Source organism: Perognathus longimembris, chromosome 13 (assembly GCF_023159225.1).
Source record: "Perognathus longimembris pacificus isolate PPM17 chromosome 13, ASM2315922v1, whole genome shotgun sequence".
Classification (NCBI taxonomy): Eukaryota; Metazoa; Chordata; class Mammalia; order Rodentia; family Heteromyidae; genus Perognathus; species Perognathus longimembris.
In genome coordinates, this window is record NC_063173.1 from 32,345,500 (window position 1) to 32,372,178 (window position 26,679).

At 34.7% G+C, this 26,679-nt stretch overlaps 2 protein-coding genes across 4 annotated transcripts in view; one reads left to right on the top strand and one right to left on the bottom strand.

Annotated features, from left to right (window-relative positions):
• Positions 1–15,107, bottom strand: part of Kif18a (kinesin family member 18A) — a 54,589-nt gene extending 39,482 nt beyond the window's left edge. The window contains exons 1-7 of one of the 2 annotated variants that reach the window (XM_048360507.1): positions 14,986–15,107; positions 11,883–11,971; positions 9,840–10,212; positions 8,547–8,704; positions 4,945–5,049; positions 4,400–4,510; positions 1,837–2,034 (exon numbers count right to left, since the gene is read on the bottom strand). In XM_048360507.1, the coding sequence (XP_048216464.1) occupies positions 1,837–2,034; positions 4,400–4,510; positions 4,945–5,049; positions 8,547–8,704; positions 9,840–10,164 (897 nt within the window). In that variant the 5' untranslated portion in view covers positions 10,165–10,212; positions 11,883–11,971; positions 14,986–15,107. The remainder of the gene's footprint in view (positions 1–1,836; positions 2,035–4,399; positions 4,511–4,944; positions 5,050–8,546; positions 8,705–9,839; positions 10,213–11,882; positions 11,972–14,985) is intronic. The other variant, XM_048360508.1, reaches the window with a different exon arrangement.
• Positions 15,108–15,254: 147 nt separating this feature from the next.
• Positions 15,255–26,679, top strand: part of Mettl15 (methyltransferase like 15) — a 129,559-nt gene continuing 118,134 nt past the window's right edge. Inside the window, exons 1-3 of one of the 2 annotated variants that reach the window (XM_048359410.1) lie at positions 15,255–15,357; positions 17,069–17,282; positions 20,521–20,798. In XM_048359410.1, coding sequence (XP_048215367.1) covers positions 20,538–20,798 — 261 coding nt within the window. In that variant the 5' untranslated portion in view covers positions 15,255–15,357; positions 17,069–17,282; positions 20,521–20,537. Of the gene's footprint in view, positions 15,358–17,068; positions 17,283–20,520; positions 20,799–26,679 lie in introns of those variants that run through there. The other variant, XM_048359411.1, reaches the window with a different exon arrangement.

Genomic DNA, 26,679 nt, shown 5'->3' on the forward strand with positions numbered 1-26,679 from the left:
GATTTTATAGGAATTGATTATTAAAATGTTACTCTTAAAGGTAATTCAGTTAATAATATAAACAAAAATTCATATTTATAAATTATATCTCCAGCTAAATAAAACCTTTATAACAAAAACCAAGTAGCAACATAAGTTGATTAGTTGTTACATCATGTATCACATTAAGATGATCAACAGAGCTGGATGTAGTAGCATGTGACTGTAATGTCAGCAAGTTCAAAGGCTAGTTCAGGAGGATTTCCAGTTTGAGCACAGCCTGAACAACGTAACAGGACATTATTACAATAACAACAATAACAAAAAGTGACAATATGAGAAACCAGGTATTAGGAATATTTAACAAAAATCTCTTTCACAACATTTCTGTATACCCAAAGCTATTTGAAAATAAAAACGCAAACACATACATGTGGAAATACATTTGCATACATAAAAATACTAGAGGAATAATAAAAATTCTGCGTATAACAAAACTATTTTGCTCTTTAAATAGTGATTGAATACAGATACAAACTATACATGCAATACAGATACCACACATAAAATTACAAGATTTCTGTTTTTCTGTCAATACTGAGGTTGGAACTCAGGGCCTCATTTTTCCTAGTGTGTTGTACACTCTATCACTTAAGCCATTCTACAAGCCTCTAAAACTTACAACAAATTTCTAAGATAATTTATTTTTTCAATGATTTCCTGTACTTAAAGACATTGCTCTCATCACCTTTACAATAAATATTAAAAATAAAAGATAGCACTAAATTCAAATGAATAAAGCTAAAGTATTAACATCTATTAAAAAAACAGATGTGCTACACTGTTTAAAACCTTATAGTTTTTACATTAAAGAAGATTAAGTTAAAAGTAAGAAAAAAGTAAAACAAAACAAAACAAACAAAACACCCCCCAAAGCCTCCAAAACAATTCACAGAGCTTATCACAGAGTTCTTCCATTTCCTAGTAACTACATGTTTCCAACCATAGCAGTATGAAATGTTTACAAAATTAGTTTGATAACTTATGGTCTGAGCACATTTAAGATTTTAATTTTGCACATAACAAATACTTTGTTTTCATAAACTTTGTGTGATTTTTAGTCATTTGCCATTTTTAGAAGAGTAACCATTTTAATATACTGTGTTCTAAATCAAAATATAACATCTTAAAGAGTTTAGCTATAAGGTTTCTAAGGGTTTTGAGCCTGGACTATCTTAAAAACATGTTTCAATTGAGAAAATGAAAGCAATCAATTACCAGTTTTTCTGGGTACTGATCAAAAAATAAGCTCAAAGTTAGGCATGGTGGTAAATGTGAGTAATTCAAACCTTTCGAACTCTAAGGTAGAATAATAAAGTGAATGCCAGGCTAGTCTGGGATATGTAGCGAGACCCTGTCTCAAACAAAAACCAAAATCAATAAATTTTAACCAATCAACCGTTCAAACAGACAAAAGAGAAACCTACATTCAAAAAAAGTGATAGGATATATCATAAATGTTTTATATTTTCATGGATAAAAATATATTGGTACAAATATATTGAAACTGAGACCTGGAGAATTGTGGTGGGATGCCAGCCAGAGCAGAAAAGTCCTCAACTTTTTATCTGAAAAATAACCAGCAAAACACCAGACTAGAGGCCCACCTCAAGTGGTAGAGCTGAAGCTTAATAAGTGCAAAGCCCTGAATTCAAACCAAATACTAACAAAAAATGAAATAAAAAACCTGATACTCTCAAATTTTGAGTTGTAATAGACTTTTATAAAATTATATTACATAATATTTCTAGAAAATATTGTAAGTATTTCAAAATCTTTAACAAATAAAGTACATACCTTTGTATCTGCTAAGGCATTGATGACATTCCCAAGAGCTAAAAGTGACCTATTAATATTTGTGCCTTCCACAAATCGAGTTCCTTTAGCACTGGTAGCACTGGCACGCTCAGACCCTGCCAGGTCAATTAGTGACATCTTAGCCACACGAATATTTTGATTGATGCTTGCTGTTTTGTCTTGTTGTCGCAAATAAATCTGCAATTATAAAACAGAGGAATCAAAGAAGAGATTTAATAAAATAAACAGGGAAACACATTTTATTTTCAAAGGGAACTTGAAACCACAATTGCTGTCATTTCCACAATGACCTGAACAATTTATAGTCTGATTGGTATTTTAGAGTACTACGCAATGGAAGTAATTACTAAAGTTGAGAAAAATACAAAATGAAAGTAATTCTTACATGTGAATGCTAAGTTTCCCAAAGACCTATGTGTTAAAAGGTTGTTCCCCACCTTGGTGATACTAACAGAAGGTGAAAACTCAAAAGGTAGAGGCTATGTTGGGCTAGCCTCTGGGTATAGTCCCAGATATTTGGAAAAGTGAAGCAGGAGGATCACTTAAGCCAAGGTGTTTTTTGAGATCAGTCTACACAACAGAGTAAGAATTTGTTGTCCCTCACCACCTGGAAAAAAAGCAAAAGTGAGGTACGGCATGGTGAGATGTCTTTGGTTACAGCAGGATTGCCCTTAAAGGAGTAGGACCCTATCCCTTTCCTGTTGCATTTTATTTCCCCAGTCACAGTATGAGATAATAGGTTTTGCTCCTCTACATACTGTTCCCAAAGCTCTGTCTCACCACAGGCACAAAAGAAACAAGGGCAAGTGATTTCTGACCAAAAATTTCTAAAACTATGACCCAACATAAACCTTTTCATTTACAAACTGGTCATCTCAAGTATTTGTTACAGCAATGGAAAGATGACTAATACAGTATTCAGGGTGGGGGGGTTTAATCTATCAGAAGTTAAACTATTGCCCTTTGTATTCTAGTACTGTAGATCCAGAACACAGATTGGACAGAGGTGATAGTGGGGCACGCGGGTTCTATAAAAAATACCATTCCTTAGAGTAAATCAAGGTAGTAGATACAGTTTTCTATAATTATCTCCAAAGAATAGCTGAATTTGATAGCTGAACGAAATTAAAAGCAAATTTATTGTAATTTCCCAAACTGTTGTAGATCCTTGAGACTATTTCACATTAAAAAATATAACAGTGGGACTGGGAATGTGGCTTAGGAGTAAAGTGCTTGCCTAGTGTGCATGAAGCCCTGGGTTCGATTCCTCAGCACCACATATACAGAAAAAGCTGGAAGTGGTGATGTGGCTCAGGAGGTAGAGTGCTAGCCTTGAGCAAAAAGAAGCCAGGGACAGTGCTCAGGCCCTGAGTCCCAAGCCCCAGGACTGGCAAAAAAATAAATAAATAAAAATAAAATAAATGTAACAGTGGATTCACCTGTCATTTCACTGTACAGAAAAGTATAATTGATCCAACTAGTTAATCTGTTTTGTAGTACTTGTCTAAATTAATTAGGTGGTACATTAATTAGATGGAAAGGGAAATTATTACTCCATTATGAAATCCTCTTAATATTATTATATTATTATTATAGCAAGGTCTAAAATTTCAGCGAAATCTAGGTGCCACAACCATTCATCCAAATACTATCAATAAATGGTGTCAGTGGTAAGAATAAAAAAGATTAATGAAATGTTGAGTGGAGACTATCTGAATAGCTTCAATGCCTTAGATATAAAAGCTATCAACTATAACAATTTATTTCTTATACAATGAACCTCATACAGTACAACCCATAGTGAAACTTTCATACAATCCTTTGGATATAAACACACTGGATCTATAAGCAATAAGATATTAAACAAACTGAACAACTCGTGGGGGGAGAGGGAAAAAGGAAGGGGGGAATGAGGAAGGAGGTAACAAATAGTACAAGAAATGTACCCAGGGCCTAAGGTATGAAACTGTAACCCCTTACTCTGTACATCACTTTGACAATAAATAAGTAATTATTATTATAAAAACTAAACATGTTGATCTTAAAAAAAGATATTATCCTTTGTTTAGATCTTTTTGACTTCTAAAAAGTACTGTTAACTGAATCATTTTCTCTTAAGGAAAATATTTACATAGTACATATTTACATGGTACTTATGAAATCTTATAATAAAAATGTTTCTCAATTAATTGGTTCTGTAAATATAGCTCTATAGAGCAATGTCGACTCTGAATTTTAGATTAACTACTAGAAAGATTATTCTCACAAACTTATACAACAATAAACTTCTACCTTAATACTTACCATTCTGTATCTATATATATTCTGGATTTTTATAAAATCCATCATGTCAGGAAGGTTAAAACTCACTTTTTATTTACATCTTAATTTTACTATTCTTGGTAATGGAATACTTTCAAAATTCTAAAGTAAAGGAAACACTAAATAGAAAGTTCTATCGATAAAGACATATTTTGTCTAGAAATTCGGCTTCATTTATCTTAAATTTTAACTGAAGGGTGATAGCTTAAGGGCTTGTTACCTGGAAAACAGCATGAGAACGAGAAGATGTAGCATTTGTATCAGTGGGATGCTGGGTCCTGTTTTTGTTGCCACTATCCAATAACTGTAAAATTTCCTCTGAAGATTTAGGCTATAGAAGTTTATGTATAAGAGAAATGCACAAATTAGCAATCTACTCTTCAATATTTTCAACAAACTTTCTTTTATTTTGTGATTCCAGAGATGGAATATGGGGCTTCAATTATGCTAGGCCAGCACAATGCAATACACATCCCTGGCCCGTTAATAAATTTCCAACAAATAAGACCTTCAAAAGAAAAATATATTCTATGATTTTAATCCTAGACTGTGTATAATTTGCTTGCACTTGGTTTACACAAGGAATAAAAGATAAAATCTAGTCTTTGAGTAGATAAAAATATAAATTAATTTAGGAGACTAACATGATATTGAATGTCAAATTAGATTTTAGAGAAGGAAATAAGTCACACAGTTCCAAAGGAAAAAAATAAACAAGATAAAAAATATACATTAATCAGGAACAGAAGATGTTTATAAACATACCTGGTGTAAGGTCAAACCCTGAACAACTACTCCTTTCTGGGAATCTTCTCGGACAGCAAGTGGTCCTGAATTTACTAAAAGATCACGTATCTGTTCATTATAGACCTTCAAATGAAAAGTACTATTTTAGAATTTATGTCAAAATCATAGTGATTACATTCAAACATACTTTTAACTAAAAGGATATTAGATTCTCATTTTAAAGATAAGCAACAGTTCATTTTTATTCTTTTCATCCCCTTTTCTCACACTGCCACAATTTTTCTACCATCCTGGAAAACAAAAGTTAGGTTGCCTACATTTATAATTGAAAATTAAAGTTGGAGTCACTTAACTTTGACTCTGTAATTCCTAATTTGCTATTAATGATAAAAACATTAAGATGGCTGGATTGTTTTCTCTGATTTTCTGAAAATGTCAATTTTAGAGGATAAAAATCTATACTTAGGAATATTCTTTGTCTTAAATCACAGTAAATATAACATACAATTATTTAGAAATTCCCTCATTCCAATGACAAGGCAAATAGGTCCTAAGTGATTTGTCTACGGTCACAAAGGCAATAGAAGACTAAGGTCTGGATATCCTCACTCTGCCGCCTGACATTGAATACAAATCTTAAATTTCATTTTTATGGTTCTGGATTGAATTTCAGCTGTGGCACTTGGTAGGAAGAGTTCTACTACTTGAGTCATATTCCCTATCCCTTTGTGTTTTAGTTTATTTTTCAGATATTCAGGTTTCACTGTGATTTTGCAAGGGCTGCCCTCTAGCCATGATTCCTATGTCTTTGCCTCCCAAGAAGCTGCAATTACAGGCATAGAATACCATGCCTACCTAAATTTTCATTTTCTATTGTAGCAACATTTAAAGAGTAATTTCTATAAATAATACAGAAAAATTTCCTTGATTTCATGAATTGAACAAAAACAGTTTGCTAATTGCCAATCAAATGACAATTATACCTATTACTGATAAGATTTAAGGGGAAAAAAATCCATATAAAATAAAGTCTTTTGCCTGCAATCCTAAACAAGCAGGAAGCTATGATCTAAGAAACTGAGATTTGAAGCCAGCCAAGGCAGAAAACTGTGAGACTCTTATCTCTAATAAACTACTCAAAACAGCCAGAAGTGGTGCTGTGCTTCAAGTGGTAGAGTGCTCACCTTGAGCAAAAGAAGCTTAGGGACAGAACCCAGGCCCTAAGTCAATCCCCAGTATGGTAAAAAAATAAAAACAAAAAAAACAAGGAAATAAAAAATAGTCTTTTAGGACTAATGGCTAAGTGACAGAGTGTTTGCCAATCTATTTGAGCAGCTGGGTTTAATTCCCACACTGCATAAAAGACTGGGTGTGTATCTGTATCTCTATATGCACATCTATAACATATATATGAATAAATATGCTATTTTTCCTTCAAGATGCTGATAACCCAAAATGACAATTCTTTGCTGAAGTAATTATCTCCAAGTAGGCTAGACTTATGGTTTAAGTGGTTTAGTACCTGCTAGCAAAGGTAAGGCCTTGAGTTCAAACTCCAGTACAGGAAAAACCAACCAAACAAAAAAGTATATTTTTCCATGCCAATTATTATCTCCAATGAAGGATATATTCATTAAAATATATCAATTTCTTAGTTATAAAATAAAAGAGATAATATTTTAATTCTTATTCCTGATGAGCAAAAGTCATTTTTCTATTTGCTTCGCTTAATCTACTTCCATCGTATTAAACAGACTGACTTGTCAAGTTGTTCTCTGCACAAGATTCAACTGGGAGCTTGCAAACGGGCACAGATACATGCCTTGGCCACATCCTAGACCTATTAATAAATTGTAGTCATAAGAATGTTTGACTATTCCATAGGCAATTCTGGTGTACAGCCTGAATAAAGAGCCATACTAGGTACTGCTTTATAAGAATAAAAATAAATAAATAAAAGAAGGAAGAGAAAAAGATCAAGAGAAGGGGTCAGAAGGAGACAGGAGGAGAAGAAGGGAGACTAAAAGAGAAAACCAACAAAGATAATGAAAATAATCAAATTTCAGAATTGTACAGTGAGCAAAAGATCTAATGAAAAATAAAAAGAACAATTCTTTTCCCACTTAGCTATGAGAATAAGTTTTATTTTTTCTAATGAGTTTTACCTTTTTAAGTTCTAAATGTGGTGAGGAAAGTTCTATAACATATATGAGTTTCATTAGTCTTTGTGAAAAATAGTCAGTAGGGATCAATTTCCAGATGTTAATGAGAAAAGTTTTCTGACACCAGGAATAAGTGTCTATTAGTGGTGTGAATGAAATTAGGGATTTGTTTCTGCCTGCTAAAACATGATCTAAATGCAAAGTTAGATAGACTGCCATTTAGTTAGTATCAGAAATTATTGTAAGATATCACAAGAAATGTACACGCTGCCCTACTATGTAAGTGTACCCTTTTGCACAACACCTTGTCAAAAAATTTGTGTTCAATTAATAAATAAATTGAAAAAAAAAGAATAAACCTGGCTGCAGTCTTGAGTTACAATCTGAGGCTGCAGATCTCCCATACCCCTCCCCCGCAAAAAAAAGAAATTATCAAAAGGATAGGAGCTCTCAAAGAATGATGACAGTATGACAAAAGGAGACAATATACAGTATGAATGTATCTCAACTGGAAAAATCTTGTACATTAAATTTGAGCACACTAAAATAGTCGTAGAAAGGGGTTATCATCAATTGATATAATAAAAGAAACTGAATGTTCTTCCTCATAATTAAAAGTCAATGAATAGTTCTAGAAGACACAGTAGGTTTTAAAAATTATCATAATCTATCATCATAATAATAATTGACTCAGTTATTTATCATCAGTGGATGTCAACACTAATGATGAGAGTTTGAGAAGTAACAGGATATTTATACCATCTTCTTTTAAGGTACTCATTAATTACAAAAGATAAAATAGTACCTTTTAGAGTAAACTTGCAGATACCAGCATAAATAAAATTCATCAAAGTTAGAATTGCCAGTAATGGGAGTAACTAACCACATAAGCATCTTGGATATAAAAGGTTAAATATTCAACATCACTTCTGTAGTATTCTTGTCAAGTATATAATCTGTATCTACTGACACATTCAAACTGAGAAATTTTACAGCAATGTGAAAAAAAGACTGAATATAAATCATGACATAAGATTTTTGCCCAATAGTAAAGAGCATTAATAGGATTAGGAAAATCTTATTCATATTTATAGATTAGATAAATGATGTCATACCATTTTGAATTTCCTGATTTTAGTAACTATTTGGTAGTTATGAAAATTAGTTTAATAAGCTTGCAACTTAAATAGTTATAAAAAGATACAGAGATAGAAAGCCAATGTTAAAAAACGGGGCATGTGAATGAAGAGTATATAAAAGTTTTTTCTACCCTTTCCTACAATTTGAATAGAAAAAAAGGAGTAAGATGCATAAAAATGCCCAAGATCAACTACTTCAATAATCTTAAACATTCATGATAACATTATTATATAAAATCATTCACATGATCTATGTAACTAACAACTCTCTCAGAAAGTTAAGGAAGAGTTTCTGGCAGGGGGAATATTCCCAACTTACCTCCAGATAAGAAACTGCAGTACTACATACTTTCTCTTCTTTAATCTCATCCATGGATTTGTAAAGGTTTAACATTGTTAAATACATTACTCCAGGCTCAGCAGGTGACCCTAGCATTGTGTGGGTCTTCCCAGCTCCAGTCGCACCATATGCAAGTACTGAGGTTTTATGAAAAGATATAAAGGTATCAAAGGTCCTCGTAGTAACATTTCTACCATATAGTGGACAGATAATTCTACTCGGATATCTTGAACAATGACTTTAAATCTAGTAGAAACCACGTTTTCCTACTTGAACACGAATGCCATTTTCTTGTTTCTTCCTTCATAATAGGCAGTAATGTCTACTTACTCATTTTTTTCTCTTAATATATGCTACAAGTCTACATCTCTCTACTCTACCATGCATTATGTTGTATTCCAATTGTGAGCTTCACCAAGACACAGGCAACATATCCTTCTGTGCCTTAGCAAATCATCTGATACAAACAGGAATATAAGTTGTTGAATAAAGGAATTAATTGCACAGAGAAGCCATTGATAAAATTCTCTCATGATCAATTCTTAGATTTACAAATGGCTAATGTCCAATATACAGATGGTATCAAATTTTCTTATATTACTAGTTGATTAAATATTGCTGAGCAGAATGAATTAAAATGACCTATGTTTTGCTTTGATCTATTTTATATAATTTGGTATGAAAATGTTTTGAGATAACTGGATAAGTAAAGCCAAAGAGAAACCTGATTTAGTACTGGTAGAGATCTTTTTTTTTTCTTGGAGTAAAGAAAATCAAAAACTTCTGAGACAATATAAAGTAGAAAAAAGAATATCTGGTTAAAAACGCAAGCCATATTCTAATCAATAAATCATATTCCATTCTTACTTTGATCAAGAGGGTCAGTCTTCCGTGATAAAACTGAATGAGTCTCACAATAGTATGTTGAAAATGAATTATATAACTTGTGGGTGGAGATGGGAGTGAAAAACTGGGATATAGGGACGGAGTGACAGTCCAAAAAGAATGTACTCTACCTGACTTACGTAACTGTAATCCCTCTGTGCAATGACTTTATAATAATAAAAACATTAAAAAAATTAAAATAAACTCTGAGTCAGTGATGGTAAATGTTACAGCCATGAAATATATTATGGAAATGTCATCAAAAAGACTGATGATTACAAAAATAAGATGTAAACAATAATGTTCAGTGATTAATAACTACTGAGTTAAAGGGCCATTATGTATAAGGCTGAAGCCAGATGGAAAAATACTACATGAAATAATTACCTGTGCAGTTGTATCCATTCAAAAAACTACGAAGAATTGGCTTGGTAGTATGTTCAAAAACTTCCATCTGAGTTGAAGTTTCATCAAAAACAGTATCAAATACAAATTTAAGATCTTTACTTTGCCTTTTTGTAACATCAAAATTTGTAACTTTCTTTCTATGGAAAAAACTGACTTCTTCTTGCTTGGGATCAAAAACTAGAATATGTTTATCCACAACCTGTACCACTTTACGGCATCCAACTGCTCTTTCTTTTGTGTTTTCAGGGCGTACACGAACTACTACTTTCATTTGGTGACATAAGTCTTCTTCAGTGACAGACATTGCTGTTGATCAACTTGATTTCTTATTATAGTAATGCTTTATATTTCTCTGAAATTAAAAAGGGAAATAAAATTTTAATATCATTTCAACTTCTAACTTGCAAGTAGTATTCATTCAAAAAAGTGTTAATTTTCTTCCACAATCTAGTGTCACCTAGTAAAGATGGAAAATATGTATACCCATATACAAATATAGCTAGACACTTAAACGACCTAAAATAAAAATCAAATAGCATGCATATACACAAAAACATGATAAACATTTCTTTAATTTTATTGAAATATTAATAGGATTCTGGGTGTAAGCTTAAACTCAAAATAATATAGCTGAATCATGAACAGCTATGCCACCTCAAATAGCTTTGATTCTGACGAATGACTCCAGTATTCTGTCAGTGTAAGTTGTGAGAATGGAAAGGAAAAGATCTCTTAGAATCATATTAGGATACTGATGAGGGAGTTTTAGCATGGGAGCTTGTAAAAGTGATGTAGGGACTAAGTTCTTGGCAGTGGGAAGTGATAGTAGTCTTAACCTGTATCACAGGGCTAAAAAAGTTTCAAGAAGGTATCTATCGATGATAGCTAAGGTTTAAAGGTGACAGAAATTGTATACTCTTATGGTATATTCAGGGATATTCTATTCTCTTGAACATATAGCCTCTTTTCCTCCCAAACAAGAACATCTAAGTAAGGACTGGAAGAAGGTGAAAACGCTACTAGGATCCACCAATCTTACTCCTGGGTATACATGCAAAGGAACTGAAATCATTATGTTTCTGGAATCATGCTTCTGTTGCAGTACTATTCATAATAACGTAGATATGGAAAAACTTGAATATCCACCAACTAACAACTGATTTAAAATTATGTCGTATCCCACAGAATGGAATACTATGCAGTTTTAGGAATATATTGTTCACTGCAAGATGAGTACATTAATGATAATAATATAACGTATGCATTTTTCCCCAGCCGTATTGAGGTTTGAACTCAAGGCCTACTGCTTGCTAGGCAGACTATTGTTCTATGCCCCCGTTCTTTTTGGCTTTGACTATCTTTCAAATACAGCCCTCCATTTATATGGGGCTGGCATGCTCTGTGATCTTACTATGGAAGGGATGAAAGGTGTGTGGTATTAGTCCTAGATTTTTATTGGTTGAGATCAGGGGGTCTTATGAATGGTTTGCTTGGTCTTGCCTCAAACTGTCATCTTCTTGTTTCTCAAGTTGCTAGAATTACAGTGTGAGCCACAACACCTGGTACTCTCTTTAAAAAACTTAATTTATGGCAGAATTGGTGTTTAAACATACTTTAGATAATTGCTGTACTTCTCGAGCCACCACTGCAGAACTTTTTTGCTTATTTTTCAAACCATGTCTTGTTCTTTTTGTCAGGACTGTCTTTAGGAGAGGATTCTACTTATTTCCAAGCTAGAGTTACAGACTTGCACCACTAAGCCAAACTCTCTCTCTCTCTCTATTTACATAAAAATTGCTACAAGTGGATTTTCAGTGTTTTCGTCACAAAGATATAGTAATGCAAGGTATAAGTTATTTAGTCAAATTAATTCATTCAACAACATATGGATAAGAGACATCACATATATGTATATATATTATATACGTACATATTGCATATGTACGTATAAAATATATACACATACATATTTCTTGATTAAAGTATGGTACATACATATGTGAGATCCACGATGAAACCTACCTTTGGCAATATGAATTTCAATAAAAATGGATATTGGGAAGATGAAACATGTCTGAAGTTCACATACTACTGGGAAGGAGTCAGAAAATCTAAAAGGAAGAAGGATGATAATACAGTCAAAATACTTTAAGTACATGTGTGAAATGGAATGAGGAAACTAGCTTTGCCTGGTTTGGAAAGGAAGAGGAGGAAGAATATTCTGAAGGAAGGGGTGACTGACCAAGATGCATTGTTTATAAAAATAGACATGTTAAAATGAAATTTCTGTACAACTAAACGATGCTAATTTTAAAAAGGGAGGTAAGGCAATTTAGTCATGCATGTACGTGGATGTGCACTTTCTGGAGAGAAAGTCTAGTAGAAAGACATTGAGTTGATGCTTGGTGTCTTAGCTAGAAAGTGTGAGCCAAGTAGCAGGAAAATGTAGAGGGGGAGGGTAAAGTAATTTGGATTATACTCAGAATAAAATAAAGATACTGTGGTTGATGCTGAGCCTAGATTAATACACTAAAATTATATATTCAACATGCTATCTGCTCAGAAGCAGGCATTAGTAGCAGAGTGGTCAGATTCTGTATCTATTCTGAAAGTATTATTTCCAGATAGGTAAATATGGGATGTGAGGGAAGAAAGGATTAATAAATAACTAAATAAAATAAATTAACTAAATAATTAAATTAATTATGTTAATGATGAGGAATTGTTTTTGGCTTGAGTTGAGATAGCCATTAAGTGAGATGAAAAAAATATTGAAGGTGGCACAGATTCAAGGTGTCTGTTAAGAGATCAGAAGTTCAGTTTTAGGAAGCATCCAGGTAGAAATGTAAAGGCAGATGGAAGCCAAGTCAAGAAAATAAAGGTTGTCCTTACCATCTAAGTGCAAAACTTAAAAACTTTTAAAGTCTTGAAAACTTTTGAAAGCCGTAAAATGTTTAGGAGAATATTTTGACACTTTTAACATAGCAAGTTAGAGTACAACTCTCGAATATGCAATTAAATAAATTGAAGGTACACATGAAACCCAAAAGCAAAATAAATAAAGCAAATTTACTTATTTACAGACACTCAGAAAATTTCTCATAGAAATTAAAACATATTTGGACACCTTAAAATATCTTAAGGATTGCATATATTCAAGGTAATGATTAATGTATAGACTGTGTAATGAATACACAATCAAATTAATAACCTCATCACCAACTATGCTCTGTGCTATACTTTAGATCCTGTGATCATATAACCTGAAGTCTGTATGTCTGGTTAACATCACCACATTTCCCCCATTCCTCAGCTCCTACTAAGCACTTTTACATTTCCTTCTTCATAGAAACCTCTAGCTTAGAGCAGGTGCTTTTCAGTCAGTGTTGAAATGTAAATGTTAATATCCCCTGCACTTGTCACATATCACACAACAGCTACCCTTAGCAGGTATGTTTTTAAGAATCCTTGGATTGGGCCAGCATGACTATAACTAAGGACAATGAGCAACAATGATCATCATTTGAGTCACTGTATATGTGCCAAGGACTATTATAAATGTCTGACTTTCACGTCATTCAATCTTCAAAATAATCATGCAAGAGGGTTGTTATTTAGTCTTGTCACTTTACAAATGTAGGGATTTAACCTTAATTCTTCTGGTCACAGATAATGAAGTAGGGAGCTAGAAAATGGATCCATGTTCTAATAAAAAAAAGTCCATACTCTTCACAACTGCTTGATTAGAAGAAAATGCTTCCAGTGTGGTGAGACATGTAGAGTGATACAGCTATGAGTTATTTCCTAAATACAAACTCAAATGTGAATTTGGTTCTGATTCCAGAACATTTTTTTAAGGGTTGGAAATTATCCTCATTTACAGTTTCATGTGAACTTCCTTTTAGAGTAACTTTAGTTTTAGAAGACACTGCTTCTACTGATATACAATCTAGGGAGGAATGACAGGTAGTTTTCAAAAACGTTAACTGCATAAATATAATTTTATTGTTTACTGTAAATTGATTTGGCATTATCTACGTGGGAAAAGACAGTTATAAAATGAAAACTTTGAGATGAAACCTCTTTGTACAACTACTTAATAATAAAAATAAATAATAAAGTAAAAACTTCATGTACTAGAAAATCTTTGGCCAATAATATAAGGAATGATTTATCATTCAAAGGCAGATTATCTGTTAATTGAAATAATTCTTGTAAAATAATGTAAACATAATAACAACTACTATTCTAGTCTTTAGATCTAATATTTTTAGCAACACCAAAACCTTTCACCAAAAACCCAAGGAGGAGGAGGATGCCATGGAATGACATCAACTAAAACCTGTGGAGCGTCTTAGTAATATTGTCCAATTGTTTCATGGTTTATAATCTGTACTACATATTATATAACAAAATTAGTTCTGGTGCAATAATCCCTATTCATACAATAAAAAAAAGCATCAACAGCCAGGCTTGACTAAGTGTTTAGCTGAGAGGCTAATGAGTTTTAAAGAAAAGTCTTGCAGAAACTAGCAGCAGCCAAATAGTAGGATAGACACTGGGCGCCAACAGACAACTTCTGCACCGAAAGTCAAGCAGGGTACTTGTCCTTGATCTTCAGCAACCCAGTTGGGCAGCCCAGGGTTTAGGTCTTGCTTTGATGCCAGTACTAGGTCTCCCGGCGGGTCCCCTAACAGCAGGACTTTGCCAGACAAAAACAAAAAAAAACAAAACTTGACGTGGGGACGACTGAAGTTTCTTCATCTGACAGTCAATAAAGCCCCCAAGTCCACGCACTTCGTACACAAAGGATTCCGAGTGTGGAATCCGGAAAGAACGGGACACTACTAGCGCAGGGCTGTTCAAAGACCTCGGGCCAAAACCTGAAAATGAGGCCAGGAGACCCTTTAACACTCCCGGCTTCCTCTCAGAATTTAAAGCCGGAGATCCCTCCCACGCCGGCCATGGATCAGGCGGAGCCGGGCTCCCGGGGACCCTTACCGCCCCGAGGCGTCCCCGCCGCCAATGCTTCCGTGTTTGTCAACAAGCCCCTCGGAGCCTCCACATCGCCTTCGAAACGAACGTCCAACAGATCAAAATTCTTTTCCAAGTGCCTTTCACTTACCTCGGGCCCGGAAGGAGTGAGCGCCACAACTTCACTTCAAGGCCGGTGTCCCGGCGCTCCACAGTCAGCCACAAGATTCAAAACCAAGCCAGCTGCTCCAGGGCCTCTTCTCATTGGCTACTGTCTTCGTGACGTCACCACGCTTTACGTTGCAACGGCGCGCTGTGGTTTGGCGCCAGAGGTTTCAGAGGCTCGCCGGGAGTGGGCAGAGGCTTGGTCAGGGCGTCGCTGTGGCAACGCGCGCGCTCGTTTCCGGAGGCGGTGGCTGAGGTGGGCGGGGCTAGACCGGAGGTGCAGGTGGGAGGCAGCCACCTGGAATCATCTGTAAGCCAACAGACCTGAGGTGCAGGCGTTGGATTCAGGGTTCAGGGTGTGAGTGACCTGATTATATATAAGGGGTGGAAGGTGACCTCTGCTAGCGGGAGGGGCGGATCCTGTCGGGCGTGGATTAATGGGTTCTGGATGTTTATTTTTTTCCTTTTCCCTGTCATCTCAGGGATGCCTCTAAGATACAGGTCTTATGCTCTGGGAGGTATGGGGCCTCTTCAATTAATTGGAGTCCTTCATTTGTCAGGTTAGCTAGGCCTGCTTCCATTAGCTTCGTGAAGCGAGTATTTCATTGCTTTTTACATTCTCTAATGATGGTACAGTATTACAAAATAAAATCATTTAAAGATATTTGCCTGCTGTTAAGTATGTCTACATCATAAAGAGAAAAATGAGAGAAAAATGGGAAATACTTTTGCTGACATAACTCATCTTCATATTTTAATTTTTGTGGTACTGAGATCCAGTTTAGGGCCTTGTACATGCTAGGCAAACAATTTACAGAGTTACATCCTATCCTCTGGATAAAAAAGTATTATGATTTGAATTTCACTGTTCTTTATGTAACTATTCTGTTTATTCATCCAGCTAATATTGATTTTGGATTTTAGAGACACAAAGGAGACAATATAGTCCAAGTCTCTACCCTCTTGGAGTTTATATTCTTATGATTCATTGTCAGATATTCATTATAAATAATAGGTACCAGTGCATGAAAACAAAGTGTTGAAAACCAACAGCTATGGACGTTTTTCCTACTGAGGAAAATCAGGAGCACTGTGTATGATATCTGATTATTTCTGAATAGGGAGGATAGATTGTAAGTAAATCTTATTATATCCGGCAGAATTATGTATCTCCTAGCTAATGGAATAGTTATCTATGTGCTGGTGGGTTTAGTAATAAATTCGGAAGCCTTTTCATTTTTATATCAAATATATCCTGATTTCATAATATTTTACTTTGATTTCTCCGGAATTTTTATTAATCACTTCATGTATCTCATTTAACTCTCCAGGCAGTCATGCTATATTACTTTATTTTACTGAGACAAAAACAAGTTTCAGAAAATCTCTAAAGGAAATTACTTATTTTGAATAGTACAAACCGGCCAATTCAGAATTCAGCTTTGTCTCCGAAATACTAATGACTAAATGACATACACTGATATTTAATCTAGTCTTAACATAGACATATTTTGCCACTTTTTAGTAAAATTGCACTGATAAATGAACATGAAAATATAAGTGTTTAACATGTATTCTTTTATGGAAATCCGCAGGGTTCTTCATTTTTACCTAATCTAAGTACTTTACATCTAAGTACTGCTTCTGTTCAGCATCACACTCACCATATAACAGTGTTCGGATAATGAGGTCCGTATTCTTGAGATAATTAGAGAGATTTTGACATTACAGTCCGTGCTATTGCTATGCTAGCTGACTTACCTTTCTCTACTTTAGTAGGACAATGAGAGGGTATGACATGATAAGAAAATGCTGTGTCTTGGAATGAAAATGAAAAAAAAATGCTTGGAAAAAATGTAGAACCAACAAGAAAGTCTCACCTTTTGTTAGAAATTAGCTCTTACTAAGTAACTGTTGTTAGTAAGTAGACGAATTTGATTTATTCTTATAGTAAACAAAACAGTAGGGGAGACATGAAAAGCTACATTTTAAGTTTCTCGAAAATTGAAGAAAAAGTCAAAGTGAATTTTTAACCATGCAATGGTGAGGTCTGATTTCTGTTCCTCCAGGAAGCTTCTCTGGAAACTTCAGGCTGGGTGCAGTGGCGGAACCAAAGGAGGACAGGCATTGGTTGCCGGGACGGACGTGGAGCCGACCTGTCCGTCCTTACAAGTTTCCCCCGGGCGACCTGCGACCTAGCCCAGGTGGCCAAGTGGTTCCACGAAACCTTGGGTTCGTCGCTGGCCTCAGTTCGAGGGCGACAGAGAAATCTTCGTGCCTCAGGTGAGGAGAAGGTGGCCAAGTTTCGGGTGCTAATTTTGAAGAAAAACAACAACCACACTACCTCATCGGTGTTCTCTATGGGTGTCGCCAGATCTCCCCAGCCACAGCTCCAGCAGCAAGGTGCTCCCTCCTTAGACGCCCTCCCTTCCACACTCCACCTGGATTTCGAAGTTTTTCAGCTTTTTTCCCTCTCTTCCTGTTCTGACTATGACTCTTAGGCATAAGGGTGCGTTCTTCTTTCTTTAGAACGTGTTTCACTTTCTCTGTGTTGGGGCTCTATCCTTCACTGAGGTCGCTTTAAAAAACTTGAACAATTACATTTTTAATGTAATTTAGGATAATGGAATTTCTTTGTATAGGAAACACTGACTGCGATGATTATTAACACCACAATTAAGACGTGGCCAAATCTTGTGATCTTTTAAAGTGAGCTTTTGCTGGTAGAGAAAATTTCACTGAGTTACATAGGACATAGCACCGTCATCTCTAAAGGCTAGATTTAAGCCTTTGTCCTGTTCTAAAACCAGAAGAAACTTAATCTTAAATCATTTAAAGTGGCTGGCCCTTAAAAGATGTACAGGAGAGTTTTAGGTTGTCAGTGATGCCCAGAAGGAATCCCCAAAGGGAAACTTTCCTCTTGTAATTTTAAAATATTCTAGGGAAATGAACCAAAGAGGAAAATTGAATATTTTCTTTATGTTCACTTAAGTTAGTAGCTAATTAATTCATAAAAAATCAGACTTTTTATGTTAAGCGTAGTGGAGTAAGTACATAGAAACTATGTATGACAGCATTTTGTATTTCTTTTTCAACTTGTTCCATGCAGTTCTGGATCCTATTTTGGAACAACTGTCCTCCCCCATCCTCTCCACCCTGCTGTCCCCCCCCCCCCCCCCATTTTAACCATCAATCTGGACAGAGTGAGGTTTGCTTAAATACTGCAGAGTCCACTTTTGAGTCCTAAACACTATATTCATTATTGATTACCCCACTGTATTACCAAATGGAGCAAGGCTAAAGCTGTAGAATGCTGCTTCCATTACACGACAACAATAACAAATTAATTTATGAGATACCTACCACCCAAACATAATCAGCACAAAGGACAATTAAATTATGCCAAATAGGATTGGGGATATGGCCTAGTGGCAAGAGAGCTTGCCTCCTATACATGAGGCCCTGGGTTCGATTCCCCAGCACCACATATACAGAAAACAGCCAGAAGTGGCGCTGTGGCTCAAGTGGCAGAGCTGTGGCCTTGAGCAAAAAGGAAGCCAGGGACAGTGCTCAGGCCCTGAGTCCAAGGCCCAGGACTGGCCAAACACACACACACACACACACACACACACACACACACACACACACACACACATAAATTACCCCAAATACATTAAATAGTTCCAGTGAATTATGCTTAAAATATGAGGACTAAAATTTTAGGATTTGAAGACATAGTATTTGTTATTATAGGTATATTTCTGTGGCTGTCTAGCTGTGTGATTTCTGTCAAGTTATTAACTTCTCTGTTTTCCTCATGTGTAAAATAGGATAATAAAACATGTTATGGTAACAGTGGGATGATTCAGAATTGCTTATAGTAAACACTTCCTAAGTAAGTGCTAAATAAATATTGGCCATTGAAAAATTTAGATGCACTAACTTGTGTTGTTGGATATATGGAAATCTTTGTGGAAAATTGAGGCATAATTAACAATTTGGCTAATTTCACTAAAGATTTTCTGGTCTATGTTTAAAAGATTTATTTTATTTGTTTTTATTTGGGGCGGTATTGGTGATTGAACTCAGGATCTTGTTCTTTCTAGGTAAGCAGTTTATCACCCTTTAGAAGCATGTTTGGAATTCTATAGTTTACTTGATTTTTTTTTTTGCCATAGTTTTGTTGTTTTGAATTCTCATGTAATTCTGTGGATTGTGCCTTTAGTGAAGTTGACATATCATCCTTAAAGAAACATCTTGTTCATATTTGCATAAAATATGTGTAGTCAATTGTTTTAATCAATACATGTGATCAATTCTGCAGTTTCTATTGCTAACAAAGGAAGACATGTTTAAGTGGTGTTTGAGCCTTCAGTATTTTCAGAAGTGGTTTTTGATGGAGCCTGAAATGTGAAATTTCGTTAGGAGAGGCTTGATGAAATTTTTTTTTTCCTCTGGTGTCTGAAATTTATCCATCCACTCATTTTTTTTGTCTTCCTAGAAACACTTATTGAGAGTCTAGTTTATTTTCTGATTTTGCGGATATGAAGTAAAGGGTCTTACTCTTAAATAACTCATACTACATGAAGTTGTATGAACTAGGTATTGTCTGCAATAGTATGGGAAACACTTTTGAAGCCAATTGGATGAAGTGGACAGTGTTTTTAAGTGGTCTTTTGTTAATATATTTACATAAATATCTTTGTTTTCCCTTCTAAGTTTTCAAGAATTACAAATAGCAGAAAAAAATGAAGGAATTATGAGAACCTGAAGATTCTTGATTCTTTGGATATAGGAAAAAGAATTAAAAGTGTGTATAGAGTTGTATAACCTAGAGGGTAGGAGTGTACTTAGCATGCCTACCCCTTGATCTCCAACAGCAATAAACAAATAAATACATAAATAGTGTTTATAAAAGTATAATTTTAATGAATATATATATATTTCACTGACATTAGGCTATGGTGAAATAGTCTTGTCAGAGAATATCTGTGAAAAATTTGCAGAATGTTTATAGACCCATCATCTTTAAACAATTTTTTGTGTACATGTTCACTCTAAATTGTAGATCATGCAGGTTAAATTTAAAATGAAAATTTAGCATTATGGAAAAATCAAATAGAAAAATTTACAATAAAAGACTGCCTGGACATAAGCTAGGATATTTAAAATCCTTTTAGTCATCTAGATAGCTTTTCAAATAATTTATTTGAAGTCATTGAAGGTACTCTTTAGAATAAAGTAAAATTTAAAAGAATATATGAAATGATGAATGAATAATGAATTTTCATATCTCCAATCGCCAAAATATTAATGGTGTTAGCACTTATGAGGCTACATTCAAAATTATGTTATCGTTATATGTTTTCATAGGTACCTTGTTTAACATGAGGAAGTAAGTCATCTTGTTCAGATAATACTTTTTTGATATATTAAAGGTTTCATAATCATTTTTCTTTCTTCCAAATATAACATTGACTTAAAAATCCAACAAAAATTATATTTTAATTTTCTTTTCTAGATTTATTGGCCTACAGGATGCTTCGATACTCATATTTTTGTAGGATACATAAAGAATTTTTTTCTTTGGAATCTGGCATACGTAATTTAGGTGTCTGGCAGAAGATGATACATACTACAACAAAAAAATATGAATATGAAGTTCAGGAATCAACAGATGAAACTAAAACCCAGGAATTAGACAGATCTCAAGATAGTGATCCCAAAGTCATGGATAAGTTACATATTCCAGTAATGGTGGATGAAGTTATTCATTGTTTGGCACCACAAAAAGGACAGGTGAGTTGATTTGCTTTTTATTTCTTAGAAATACACTTTGCCTGGTCTAATAGTTACCATTTTAAAGTATGCAATTCAGTGGTCTGTGTCATAGTGATAATATTTTACAGTCATCACTACTTACTCATGAACATTTCCTTCCTCTCTGTAAGAAACTTAAGACCCTTTGGCATTGATATTCAGTACCCTTTAATTTCTTTTCATCAGTGCCTGACAAATGATAGCCTATTTTTTAAAATCTTTATTGATTTCCCATTTCTGGACATTTTATATGAATGGTTTTATATAATATATGGGCCTTTGCCTTTACCTTTTATTTACTTAACATATTTTCAAAGTTTACCTGTATTGTAGTATGACTGTACTTTGTGCACCCTCCACTGCCTCACCTCTTTTTGAAGTGTTAGGTGTCAAACTTGAGGCCTTAGGCATCTTAGGCCTACCACTTGCTCTGCTTCTCTCCCATTTTTACTTTGGTGTTATTTATGGCTGAGCATTCTAATTGTATGGCTATACTGTGTTGTGTTTATCTACTTTCAGTTAGTGGACATTTAGGCTTTTTAAAATGTTATGTCTGTTGTGAATATGACTAGTGTAAACATTTATGTATAAGTTTAAAGTGAACATATTTTTATTTTCTTGGGTATATATTTTTGCATGTGTTGTTTCATGCTTAATTTATTTTGTTGATTGTAGCAAAGTATTTGCTATAATTGATTAGTTTTATTAAATTATCATAGTTTTAAGAAGAATTTAAACTAGCTAAGTAGTTAGGGTATGAACACTGAATCCCAATATAGTTACTTGAGAATTTTATAATCTTTTCAGGAATGACTGGATACCAAGACATGGATCTAAATTTCTGTTTCTTATTTTCTTTTCCTGAGTTTTCCAGTAACTTACTGTATTATTCATGGAACTTAAGAGAAATAAACCAATTTTTTCTCTGTGTGTGTGTGCGTGTGTGTGTGTGTGTGTATGTGTCTGTGTGTAAGTTTTCAATGACTGTAATAAAATACCTGAGTGTGAATAACTTGTGAGGAAAAGAGGTATGTAGCTCAGTTTTGCAAGCTCAAAGTCAAATAGTATGGCAGCACCTATAGTGTGGGTACTCTTGGAAATGTCATATCATGGTATTTAGCATGATGGGGGGGGAATATATGAAAGAGAAATAATAATATAAGGTAGGATGTAAGAGTAAAAGGACAGCCTTGTTCTTTTTTAGCAGCTCTCTTATGAGAACTATACAAGATTCCTCGGGGAGCAGCACACTTATTCCAAATGACCTTATTACTTCCTGCTAGGCCCTACTTCCTCAAAGTCCACCAACCTCTCAACATTGTCACAGTTGGCACCAAACTTTCTACATGTGCACATAAACTACAGATTTGTGTATACATAGAAGATATACCCCCCATACCTTATCTTCAACAGAAGGGGGGGAGAGAAAGAGAAGAGGAAAGAGAGTAAGAGAGAGAGAGAGAAGGAGTGAGATTATATTATGAAGAATTGTTTTATGCAATTGCAGAATCCTTTATTGTTGGGGTAGGCTGAAAAGCTAAAAATTCAGGGAAGAAGAGTTGCAATTTGAACCAAAGGTAGTCTGTTGGCACAGTTCTTTCTTATTTATAATGGTGGGTTTTGTTTTATTAAGCTTTTCACTGATTTGATGAAACCTAGCCTACTAATTTTGGGGAATAATTGCTTTACTCAGAGTCTACTAATTTAAATATTATTGTCACTCCCAAATCATCTTCACAGAAATATCCACCTTCTAGGCACTGTGACTCAAAGGAGTTGATCATATAAATTTACCTGTCTTACTTAGAGTATTGCTGACAGGATTGAGGTAGGTTTTTTTTTTGGGGGGGGGGCGGGAAGTACTGGGGTATGAAGTCAAGGATTCATGCTTGCTAGCTAGGTAGATGGTATACTGCTGTGTCATGCCTCCAGCCCTTTTTTCTGTGGTCACTTTTGAGATAGTGGCTTGCTTTTTGTACCTGGTTAGCTTGAACTTCGATTCTCCTGTTCCACATTTCCTTCCCCACTCTACCTGGGATGATAGGCACATGCTCTTATGCTCAGCTTTTTCTGTTGATGTGGAGTTTAACAAACATTCTACGTGGAATAGTCTCAAAATTATGATTATTGATGTGAGCACTGTATTGGCTTAATTAAGGTTTTTATCTAAAATATTTCAGTATCTATTTTGGTCACAAAAATATTTGTATTCTATACAAAAATATCCACTTTCTAATATGTACATTCACTAATGGAAGAGCAAACTTTATCATAATAAAGTATCTTTGAGAATCTATAATTTTTTTGTATTGACTTCAGAAATGACATTTTTATTTTCCAAGCTACTGTTTTTTTTTCTTTTACCTAAGTTAATTATTTTCATTTTAAAAGTCTTTTTTGTAGCATATAAAAGAGCATATAGCTCAGTGTCTTGAATTGCCTTTGAATCTGTGTTGGTCCAGATCTGTTTAGGACATGTATATGTATGTACCTGCACACAGAATCCTCACATTGTTTTCTTTTTCTAAGATTCTCGAAGTTATGTAAGACAGTTTTCGTGAGGTAACTTCTAAACTGCATATAGAAGGTCAAAGTAAACCTGGGCTCTGCTGGCTCACACTTGTAATCCTAGCTACTCAGGAGGAGGAAATCTGAGGATCGAAGTTTGACGGAAGCCCAGGCAGGAAAGTCCGTGAGATTCCTATCTTCAGTTAAACCACCAGAAAACCAGAAGTGGCGCTTGGCTCGAAGTGATAAAGAGCTACCCTTGAGCGAAAAAGCTCAGGGACAGTTCTCAGACCCTTAGTTCAAGCCCCTTGACCAACAAAAGAAAAAGGAAGTGTCAGAGTACGTTGCCTGGATGTTTATAATACAACAGGTGTCAGTGATAAAGTGGTTTATGTATGTCATGAAAATACTGTTTACAGTAATGGGGATTGAATCAAGGACCTCAAGCATTTTAGAAGAGCACCTTCTTGGCCCAGGCCCAAGCTCTTTTATTTTTATTTTGCTTTTGTGATAGGCCTTGCTAACTTTGCCTAGGTTACCTTTGAACTCGCAATTCTCCTCCCTCTGCCTTTTAAGTAGCCAGGATTACAGAATGCACCACTACACATAGTTTTACAAATATTATTGACATCTCAGAGGTCATGTGTATAATGCCTTTAGTTCAGTACTTTTACATACTACATAATAGGGACTGTAAAATAAATTAAGTAAAACATCAAATAAAATTCTAATTTTCCTTGTAAGGCAGATATAGCAATTGAAGACCACATCTAAGTATGTCATATATTTAAGTATATTTGGTATATTTTCTGCACATAGGCCTATGTACATGCACATAAATATGATAGGAACAGGACTTATATCAGTGGCTTGGATTTGACTTCTTTAGACTCAAAAATCAAAGCATTTTGTATCAAGTTCTTGAACCCCAGTAGCAAAACAAAATGCTTACTTTCTATGCCCCATAGAGTAAATCAAACAAACAAAAAGAAACCCTAAGTCTCCTAGCAAATCTGTTTTGTATCTCCCTTTTTTTGAAAACCAAGTAGAATAACCCTAGATGATTCCCCAACTTGATTTACACTGTTTCTGTTCAAGCTCCTGACACATGAAGTGATAGTTTTCTTTATTTGAGTTGGATTTTCCAGTAACTTTTTATAGAAAGTTTAATATTATGAATGTTATTTCTGAAAACTTTGATGTGAGGTACACTTAGAGACATTGTTATTCTTACAGTTTTGGCTGTATGACAGGCGGCTTTATTCTCTGTTCCCTTAATCTTCAAGTAATAAAGAACTAGTGACAGTCCTTGGACAAGAAAGGTCTTCATTTCATCCAGAATCCATTATTTGCTTCTCTTCTTCCTCAGCTTTTCTCACCAAATAATTTTCATTTTGAAGCTCTGAGCCATACACTCCCTTGTATATATCACCCACTAAATTACTACTTTTAACATAACCTACAATAGTTAGTTTACCTATGAAACTTTGGTTATTAACAAGAATTCTAAAAAAATCTAAGTATAGTTTTGAATGAGGCTTTGAGCATTTAGTAGTTAACTTTTTCTTAATATTTCAAAGGTTCTGAGATAAGTTTGTTTTTCAGGATTGTAGCTAGTTTTGTACATATATTAGAAATGTTACTGGTTTGAATTTTAAGGAAAAAACACAAAGCAAAGCACTTTTGTATTTACTCCCTGATGTGGTACAGAGGCCATTAAATACATTTTATTTTATTTTTCTTGCTTATTTTAGTATATTTGGTGCTTGGGATCAAACCCAAAACCTTGAGCTTGGTAGCTAGGGACTCTTCCTCTTAATCCCTTGCTTATTAATCTTTATATTGTATCTGAATTATTTTATAATAATGTTTTAGTAATCTAATAGTAATTTTTTCCTAAGATTTTTTTAAAAAATAAAAATGCTTTACTCGGGGCTAGGGATATGGCCTAGTGGCAAGAGTGCTTGCCTCGTATACATGAGGCCCTGGGTTCGATTCCCCAGCACCACATATACAGAAAGTGGCCAGAAGGGGCGCTGTGGCTCAAGTGGCAGAGTGCTAGCCTTGAGTGGGAAGAAGCCAGGGACAGTGCTCAGGCCCTGAGTCCAAGCCCCAGGACTGGCCAAAAAAAAAAAAAAAAATGCTTTACTCTCTCTATAATGGAATGCCTTTGAAGAATATCACCAGTATTTTATGTTTTGCTTCAAAATCTTTGTAATCTTGAGTGGAGATGTAGAATCAGGGAGTAAAATACCAAGACTGTATGTTCGTTCTCCTTAAATATTGAAGTTGATGACATGGTGGAATTTATTTCATTGGACACTAAACTTTTGAAAGAATTAGGAATTCTTCTAAGGGATAAGACTGAAGGCATATCACTAACAGGGAGAAGCATTTATTTTCTTAGAATTTTAAAGAATTCAGAGTGGAGTATATCAGGAAGTAGTATTTTGCTTTTCTTTAAAAAAATTATTGTCAAAGTGATGTACATAGGGTTACAGCTTCATGTGTGAGACAATGAGTATATTTCTTATCCAAATTGTTACCTCCTCCCTCATTTTTCTCCCACTTTCCTCCCTCCTCATTTCCCTCCCTCTCCCCATGAGTTGTACAGTTGGTTTACAACATATTTTCTTATTTTTGAAAACCTTTCGAGACAAAATTATATCTCATTTCATTCTAACTTTAAAAAAATAGGTAGCAGTTAAATTGGTTTTGTATAAAAATGCCTTCTGGCATGTCACATTTTCAGTACTGTTCTTGTAGACCTCTCGTAACTGGCTATGGGAGTGCAGGTTTATTTTGAAAAAACAGCAGCAACAAAACAAACCCAAACATAAACCGTTCATTTTGTTTTGCAGATAGTCATGGTGCCCACATTCTTAACTTCAAGCTGCTTAACCTGATTTCACTGAATTCAGATGTAGTCTCTACCTCTTTATTCTCTCTCTTGAATTTCATAGTGACTGCACTGCCGTCCTCCACATACTCATTATAGTAGTGTGTTATGCATTTGTGCCCTTCCTTTGCTTTTCCCCATGACCTATTGTCCTGGCACCATCTTGTTTATATTTCAGATTTAGATTTGTCAGTTTATGCTTTTTCAAGTGTCCCTGGTAGTCATTCTCATTATCTCTACTGCCTCACAACCTTCTCCTTTTTAGAATTGTGGATGGAATTGGTTGAATTGTATTATAATTATTTCCCTGTTGCCATTAGAAACATTCACAGCAGGGTCAATATTTTTCTTGTATAGGTAGCATCAGTAGAACATGTGATTCATATATTGTGGAGGTCAAAAGGTGTTCATTGTAATTGTAGTTCAACTAGTAAGTTGTTAGTCTTAAGAAAT